The sequence below is a fragment of the Uranotaenia lowii genome, chromosome 1 (genome assembly GCF_029784155.1).
Source record: "Uranotaenia lowii strain MFRU-FL chromosome 1, ASM2978415v1, whole genome shotgun sequence".
NCBI classification, from domain to species: domain Eukaryota; kingdom Metazoa; phylum Arthropoda; class Insecta; order Diptera; family Culicidae; genus Uranotaenia; species Uranotaenia lowii.
The window spans coordinates 212,761,171-212,770,777 of NC_073691.1; the positions used below are offsets into that span (position 1 = coordinate 212,761,171).

Here is a 9,607-nt window from a genome sequence, read left to right on the forward strand (position 1 = left end):
AATAATGTGCCAAATTTCTAAAAAAATATGTTTCTATTGTTGTATCAATTTAATCTCCATTTAATCTAAATTCTGTGTAAAAGTTATCTCAATTTTGTCCCAGTTATGTCCCAATTTCTCAATAACGTCTTAATTTTGTATGAACTCAGTTTAGATTCAACCTAGATTTATCTCAACTTAGTCTGATTAAGATTCAATTCTAATTATGTTTTGTCTCAACTATTTCTCAATCTTTTCTCAATTTTGTGTCAAATTGGTTTAACAAGCTCGATTCTCTCTCAATTTTATCATGAATAATCCTCAATCCCGCCTCAATCTCGTCTTTAGTTTGAATTGAAGTTTGTCTTAATTTTGAATCGATATTATCGCAATTTTTTCTTTTCTTGGTCTTGCAACAAAGGAAAAACTCAGTCTCTTTTTATGTGACTCTTATATATCCTATGAAAAATATTATTTTGGATTTAATTTAAAATTTGACGAAAAAATTGTTTTCGAGATGTTTTTGTTGGAATAATGCGATTTCTTAGATGTTTTCAAAGTTAGAAATCTTATAACAGGCTATCAAAATTTCAACAGCAAATCTAGTACCAAAAAGAGTCCCAAAGACATAGCTTTTCTTCCGATGGAATATACTAATCCAATATTACTTGTACATAACTTTTTTAATAAATCCACCAAGTTAAACGCACTATTTTTCTTCCTTCCCTCGTTGCAGGATAATGCATCTGTGCTGAGCGTGTTCATCTCTTCAGGTGCATCAAGGACAAGAAAAATGTAAGTTCTCGGAGATATCTAGTAGTCTTTCAATATTTCAGCCTCAGAAGACGACACTGGCGCTTCCAACTTTTCCAATCCCCTTTGACCAGGAAGCGGATGCTGTTTAACTCGCCAGATGTCGCCACTCTACTCCATTCCATTCTACTTCCTTTAAAAGTTGATTTGTTCCCTTCCCATTGGCCAAGGTGTAGATAAAACAATCTTCTTCCCGATCACACAGACTGCCGATAACTATAAGATTCTGTCCGGATTGTCGTCGTTCGGTTCCGAAGGGAAGTAAACTTCGATTTCATACAGCTTCTTCTGACTTTTTCCAAAGAAGGGAGGGGGAGGCTGAGATTGGTTAGCTTTTGTGAAATTGACTTTAGCCTTGAGAGAAAATCGAGTGGGGTGAGGAAACAATATATAAATATAGTTGTTTGAATTGGATTTTCTTTGGTGCCGGAAACTACTTTCGCATATTGACGACCCATGGAAGGCCAGTCTTTGATGCTGGCGGCTGCTCTCGGCTGAAGAACCATTACAAAAGATTGGAAACGCCTTTCCCAGAACGGAACAGGCTTTCGTATTCTGGGATGAGCTTCTTCATTTTGTTTACTGACTTGGAGCCGATCAATGAATAAACTTTTCATTTTGAAAAGTGTCATTTCTTGGGTGCTTTTAACTGCTCCATGGCAATGAAGTTTGCTGAAAGGTTTTCTCTGAGGGTAGGATATTCAAAATATCAGTTTCTTATCTTCTGTTGATGTTTGCTTTGTATGTTCGATTGGTAAACACCAAAAGTTCTGGACTTTATTTAGAAAATTGGTTGAAGCTAGTTTTTTTTTTTTACCAAAAAAAGGTTTTTATTTCTATCGTATTTTTTTAACCTTATTTTAAAAAAATCATAAAATAAAACACACTTTAATATTAAATATAAAATGAAAGAAGGGACTACTCATTAGACTGGCCCAAATTTGTATGGGATGATTTTTTCAACATTTTTTTCAACGCGGCACCCCCTAGGTTGGTGCATTTAGGTGAAAAAATGACTTTCTGAAAGTTTCAGGTCATTTGGAAGAAGCACGAGCTGGCGCAAAGGACTTGAAATTTGTATGGAGATTTTCGGCAAAATGTATGAAAAATCGACATACTTTCACTCGTTGTGTTCTAAAGTATGTTTCCAGTATGCTAGAAAGCTCAGAATTTCAGGAATTGTAATTCAAACAATGACAAACAAGTTTGTAGAAGATTGTGACGCGATACGAGTTGACTGTGATGAGTTATCCGCAATTGAATGTGTGATTTTTTTCGCATTTCATTGATATATCGTGAACGGTGTATGGGCTAATAATCGCACTAACTTGATCGCGTCGTCGCACAATGCAGCAGTTTATAGTTTTTCAAACCTTTCTTGAATTTTTTGCAAAGATATTTGTTATAAAATAAGCTACAACTTTGCCGAAGACACAAACTTTCTATCTGTATTTCTCATTGTGTGACAATGCGATCAAGTTAGTACTATTAATCCACCTATGCACCGTTCACGATATATCGATAAAATGAGAATAAAATCACACATTCAATTGCGTATAACTCATCACAGTCAACTCGTATTGCTTCACAATCTTCTACAAACTTGTTTGTCATTGTTTGAACTACAATTCTTGAAATTCTGAGCTTTCTAGCATACTGGAAACATATTTTAGAACACAAAAAGTGAAAGTATGTCGATTTTTCATACATTTTGCCGAAAATCTCCATACAAATTTCAAGTCCTTTGCGCCAGCTCGTGCTTCTTCCAAATGATCTGAAACTTTCAGAAAGTCATTTTTTCACCTTAATGCACCAACCTAGGGGATGCCGCGTGGAATATAAGGATTTTTTTTGTTATGGGCCAGTCTACTACTCATGCTAGTAAAGCTCCACTAAAGGGTTTTCTACTAAACACAAGAGCACTAGAGATTCCATCGTTTGCCCGATTTGCATCATCGTCATCGACATTCTCGGCACAGATTCCCACCAACAGCAGCATCAGAAATCTCCATGCAGGGAAGAGAACATCTTCATCTGAAGGGCAAAAATTGATGAAAAACTCGTCCCATATCCCTAGGAAAACAATGCCGGTAATTTTTTAATCCCGATAAATTATGCTGAAACTTTTCTCATTCAAGCCACCAACTGAAGCTATGGGATAAAGCAAAAAAAAGAAACGGAGAGCGGGAAAAAAGGGGAAAATCTGCGAATCTCGAACGAGATGAAAGAATGTCTTGACCCAACAAACTCGTCGAAAACTGGCTGCCGCCATCAGAATCAAGAAAGGAGTCTTCATTTTAGCATCTTTATCCATTTGGAAATTGAAATTCCATCTTTCAGCCAACCAGCCACCTCCTCCTTTCTTCGAGCCTCTTCTTCAGTTCCAATCGCTCCTTGCCGAAGTAACTATACCATATAAACTCTGATGGAGACACATGAGAAGAACTTTGAATAACTTAGAAAAGCGTTTTTCGTTCCATCAAACGTAAGGGAAATTGGAGGAAGGGGTGGAAAAATCAAATATTAGCTTACATACTCCGGCTGTTGGTGGTGGTAGATGAGAGGGCTTTCTTGTGGTGGCCCCTAGAATGAACGTTGAAAGAGATAGATTTTTTGCCCATTTTCGGTGGTTGGTTGTTTGAGCTTTTTTCATTCGTTTCTTCCTTCGGTGAGAGCTAGAAGAGTTTCCTCTTTTGAAGTGCAGATTCGTGAAAACCAACGTGTCGATAGCTGTAAAATTGCGAAACTGGTGCTAAACGAAGAAGCTGGTATTGCTTGCGAGCGGTTGATGCGATTTTCTGGAGATTAGGTGGCCAATCCCATGCAAGAATTTGTGTAGGGTATGCTTTGAGCTGATGTGTCTTTATTCCGAAGGATTGCTACAGCTCTAGTTCTTGAAATCGAGGTCCTTCACCTGGTAATCTTCGATTAAAGATTGTCAACGGTTTTTTGTCAATTATTTAGTGGCGATTATGCAAGCTTTAATCACATTTCTAAAAATGTTGTCTTAGCAAAGTGTCTCAAGCAAAACTAGAAATATACACAGATTTTGTCCAATTATTTTCCTTAAACATAACCATCAGTATGTTTATGTTTAATAATTATAGTGTTAAAATTTTGTTTTTGATAACGGCTTCTTCCCAAGGTATTGAAATCTGAGGGCAGCATTAAAACATGCTCTCTAGAAAAAGGAACACTTTCTTCAGTGATTTCAGTTAAAATTTCTTAGATGACATCAAGCTTAACGGACTTTTAGTTTTTTATTTTGAATACTGTTGTCGTTTACAGTGTTTAAATGTTTAGAAAATATACACTAAGAAATAAACATAAATTATTGTTCTTCTAAAAAAAAATTTCAAATAATAATCGGAAATCTCTTATCTGTGAATTAAATTAATGACTTGTTTTGACTTGTTAAAGACAGTTTTCATTAAAAAAAAAATTCAGTTACCATTTTTTTTAGAATATCGTATGTTTCTTTTGAAATGTAAACATTTAAGGGTGAAAATAAATTGATTTTAACAATTTTTTGGGAGTACCCCGTGTTGAAGAATACGTTGTGACGTTGCAAGAATTGATTTTTTTTTTCGGTCACGGTCAAGACTTTTTTTATTCAACACTATTACAATATTTCCTCGATAGAAGTTTAACATTACAATGCGCTTCGATTAATGAATTCAGTTGTTTGTTTTTTATTATCAATCTAAGAAACTTTTTATTGTATGAACGAGGTTATTGAACACATGATTCGAGAGTATTTAATCAAAGTAGGAATCATGGAAAAGAAAGCTTCATCATTTTTTTTTAATCTTTGTGAATCATGAAGCAGGCTTTCATCTGTTAATTGTTATCTGATATCTGTGATCTGTGATCTGTTTTATTGAAAAATCGAATTTGAACCTTACATCCACTTAGAATCCCACAAAAAGAAGCTGAAAATTGATTTATAAATTTATACCAATTAAATAATGCAAAAGACTATATCCCATGAAAAACTTGGTCCAGATCAGACAACGAGAAGAGGTCGGGCGACAAACCTGAAATTTCAATGATGGGATATTTTGTTCAGGATGAACATTGAAAATTACTTTTTCATCAATAATTTTGGTCTCTATCGTCCGATTTTTTCCTAATTTGATATTTTAGAGTCTTAATTTTTACAAATATATCATTCGGGTTTTTGGCGCCAATTATCGACAACATGTATTTTTTCGCTAATTGACCCTTCAAAAGCTTATTTTTAAAACTTAATATCTTTGTTATCATCATTCTAATTTAAATGAGACTTTGGGATGAAATATTTGTCAACATTAAAGCTTCGAGAAAAGCTATAATGACAAAAAATTGGCCATTAAGGGCTAAAGATATTGGTGAAAAACGTATTTTTAATATTTTCTCCGAACATCTTGTCTCACAATACAAATATTAAGCTCATTAAGTGATATCTTTCCGTAGTCCTATCTAGCTCAAAATTTTTATTTTAGGCCGTGGATCAATTTTCTCGTGCAACTTGTGAGATTTTTATATGTCTGCTTATTTCGGTCATGATAATGTTGATTAACAAACTTTCTATAGAACGAAGGCATTCGAAATGACTATTAATTTTTTCTTACCTTAGCAACTAAATTTTAAAAAGATTATAAACATATTTATACGCTATTACGAATTAGTCTTTTCTTGTATTGGTTCATTTGAATAATATTTACGTGATTGCTCAAGTGAATTTCAAACAAGATTGATGTTCGCAGTGTTCCAAATGTTTTTTGTTTAAATGTGCCTTTTTGGAAGCAGTGTTCTTAATTTTTGAAAATAAATCAAAATTGTTCTTTACCGAATCATATTTTTAGTTGAATTTCTAAGCTGTTTTAAAACAAATTGATGAGTTGAATGAAATTGAAATTTATAACAAATTTACCAAAAAATGGAATGGTACCTATACAGATTAAAAAAAATTTTAATACTTTGAAAAAGTATTAAACGATCAAGGAGTAATAAGCTTTACTTTTGATAATCTCTTCATCGTGAGCTTTTTGTTGGTATTTTTTGAAACCTCAAGAATAACAGAAAAAAGCCATTTTTACCCTCTTTTAAAAATCGCCAAATTTTTTATTATTATTTTAAATAAAATAAATCAATCGAAAATTATTATAAAATTAAAATTCATGCAGTTGTTTATTTAGTTTTTTGTTTTTTCAGTTCTCCTAAAATGTTATCAATTTTCCAATTATTTTCTTCGTTTTTTTTAAACACACAGGATCTATTTTTTTTTATTTCAATATAATATGGTCATGGTCGCATGGTCCTTGGACTATCGTAATGGGTTCCTTGCAAACATAGATGTTAATTGCTTCTCAATGTGTTTGTAATTCAAAAAACAGAATTTTTATAGGGGATTTTTTTTTCCAGCATTGGCGAAAAATGCCTTCAAAATGCACTTTGCCATTTGGACGTGAAATTGAACGTGGAATTCATATTGACCACAATTGTCCTTTTTCAGTTTTCACGTTTGCTCAGTGCGTTTACACTTCGAGCGGAATGATAGGGAACGCAGCAAAAATAATCTGCAGTGAAAATTGGGGGATTTCAAATAAAACCAATTTTTAAAAGATGGAAATCAGTTTAAAACTAATCTTTCACCTATACCTTATCTATTCCACCTACTTTCTCAACAATGAAATGTATAGTATAGTTGAGTTGGCGAGTATCAATATTTCCGTTTTCACGTTCAAAAGAGGTGTAAATGCACCTTTTGAATCTTGAAAAACAAACACCGAAATTTTCGGCCGTGTTTGATAATTATTTTACGAAGAAATCGGACGCAATCTCAGACTTCAGTGGGATAATTTTCTAGAATGGTCCCATTTTTCCGCGATGCAGACTTCCGCCAAGTTCAAGAAAGTTTCTTACGCAATGCATCCTTGCATCAGTAAGAAAAAGTCCATGAGTATTTCTAGTTGGCGATGTAAACTTCCTTTGGTTAGATGGATTGAAAAATCCTATTTTGTGTGATGTAGATTTCAGCCTTAACCAATGACATGATGCAGACTTCCGTCAATAAAAAAAATCAAAAGTAATCCTAGTTTCTCGCGATACAGACATCCATCTTGTTTGATTAAGTGTTTGTCTTGTTAAAAAATTTGACACAATGCGGAAATCCGTAAGAAAGATATGTTTCAAGATTGATCCCTGGTTGGCGCGATGCAGACTTCCCCCGAGTTCAATAAAGTATATGACGCGACACAGCCTTCCGTCAATATGAAAATGTTTCTGAGAATTAAAATGAGAATATTTGAAATGAGAATATTTCTAGATAGACGTGATGTAGACTTCCGCCTAGTTTTATTGGTTGCAAAATTTGACGCGATGCAGACTTCCGTCAGTAAGATAGGTTTTAAGACTAAATCCTGTTTGGCGCGCAGCAGACATCCACCTTAATCAATGACGGGATGCAGAATTCCGTCATTGTTTTTTTTATAGTATTCCTAGTTTGGCATGATTTAGACGCGATGCAGACTTCCGTCAGAGAGATTGGTTTCTAGAATAAAAACCGAGTTGACGCGATGCAGACTTCCGCCTATGTCATAAAAGCATTTGACGCGATGCAGATCTCTATCACCAAATTTTTCAAGAGTATATTTGTTTACGCGATGTAGACTTCCGCTTGGTTTGATAGATTGCAAAATCTTACGCGATGCAGATTTTCGTCACCAAAATAATTTCAAGAAAAAAATATAGGTCTTCTGGTCCTATTTTTCAATGCTCGATTAGGAATGAATAAACCCACAAAAAACAAAAGAGTTTTTTAAAAAGAAAATTTTTTTTTACTCCCGGGAAAAATTGCCTTCGTCCTTAAATTGAAAGTTTCACCAACTCTTCAGAGTGAATGATTCCAAATTTGGATTGAAAAAATTGAAAACATTTTTTTTAAGTAACATGAACTGTGGTTGGTCCAAAAGAAGGTTAATGACTTATTTTATTTTTAATTTAATGAAAATGTGGGAAAAGTTTTGTTTTTTTTTCCTGTACCGTCCATGAAATTTCCTTTCATTTTTATAGTTTTTTCAACTTCTTAACTAGCCCCTACGAGTGGAAAAAAAATTTGTTGACCTTTTTCTTGTTTCGAATGGTGAACAAATTGTGTGGAAAAAAACAGACGGTTCATTCAAGACAAATATTATGATTTTTTAACAAACGTTCTTATTCACTCTTCAAAACTCGAGTAACTCATCGTCGCCCGGTCAACTCATAGATCTGTTTTAGATGTTGAATTTGAATGTATCACTCTCCGCGCCGTCTGATTTAGTTCCTTTGAGTTGTGTAGTACATGCATTGTACATCAGAGCATTCATGAATAAATGGACCATACAGAGATGATTGCTAGCTTCCCTAGAAACATGACATCCCCACAGCAGCCCACACATGATAAATTAGGCAAGGCACCCACAGTCTCGGCCACGTAAACTACTTCCTCCCCCAAAATTTGACGCTTTCACGCGTAAGCCTCGATAACTGGTTGTGTCATCTCACCCGTCGAAAGTTCAAATGAATATATATTGTGAGGGTGACACGAGTTGAGCCAGTTCATGAGAGAATATCGTTAAAATTTATTAGAATCATAAAAAAAGAAGCGAAGCGAGCGAGCGAAAGGGATGAAGGTCCATTTCCGGAAGCATAGAAACATGAGCCCCTTCATTCATGACATTGCACCGCGCCACCCTGCTACGTTAAAAAGCGGCCTTCCGCCCCAAACGTTGCCTTTTTGTGAATTTTTATAGAAGGTAGAAATTTGGGGGGAAGACCTGCGTTTGCCAAAATTGTTCCCCCGGAAACCTACTCATGGATCATTTGCGGTGGTGCTGTTGTTATTGGGCAAGGTGGGGGTGACGGTGGCGAAATCCGGTCATCTGATCCGGGAGGAATTCCGGACTGATTTGTGTCCAAACATCTAACACAGACACACACACAAATTCACATCAGCCCGTACCCTGCTGTCCGAACATCACGAGAAACCCGGATTGATGTGGTTTCCGGTTGTTGGCGGTGGATACTTTTTTGATATGAAAATTTTGCGGTTGTGAATATGATTTTTTTTTTCGAGGACACTTCATCCTGACTGGTGAACTGGCGAGCTCGTGGCTGCTAGAAAGCAGTTTTTTTTTGCTGCTACTGCTGCTACGTATATTTATGTCAATGGGATTATTTTTGTCGGCTCACGCGAAATCAATGAGCGCTTTTGTGAAAAGTGACACATTTGATAGTTTTACGAGTATTTAGAAATGACCGATTTTCGAGATGCTCAGCTGGTTCTAGTCAGAAGTTGAAAAAAATTAATTTGTTAGAGTGTGAAAATGCTGAAAATATGAATGAGGATTGATTATCAACGAGGATGTTGAAACTTAATGAATGAAATGTAGCAGGTGCAATTTGTTTTTAAAAATTGTTTATTATTGTGAAATTATTTTAAAAGCACGATGAAAGCAGGGTATCGAGCCTTCTACACTTAACTCTACTTCTAGGATTCATTTAAAAAAGATGAGCACCTTGTTTGTGAGGATTTTTTTCTATTGCTCTGGTTCCCATGTCTCTTCTATTTCACCCGCAGGTTAATGAAACAGGAAATAAAATCTAATTTTTGACGGTCGCCTTGTAAGAAAATGGAATCAAAGCCAAAAAAGACTGACCGACGAGCTGACCGACGAACTAACCGACGAACTGACCGACGAACTGACCGACGAACTGACCGACGAACTGATCGACGAACTGACTGACTGACTGATTTGACTGACTGACTGACTTGACTGACTTGACTGACTTA

The 9,607-nt window shown here is 35.2% G+C and overlaps 1 protein-coding gene across 1 annotated transcript in view; it reads left to right on the top strand.

Moving 5' to 3' along the window:
- Positions 1 to 714: 714 nt before the first annotated feature.
- The window catches only part of LOC129747059 (uncharacterized), a 65,056-nt gene continuing 56,163 nt past the window's right edge, over positions 715 to 9,607 (top strand). The window contains exon 1 of the mRNA XM_055741077.1: positions 715 to 774. Within this exon, the coding sequence (XP_055597052.1) occupies positions 773 to 774 (2 nt within the window). The 5' untranslated portion in view covers positions 715 to 772. The remainder of the gene's footprint in view (positions 775 to 9,607) is intronic.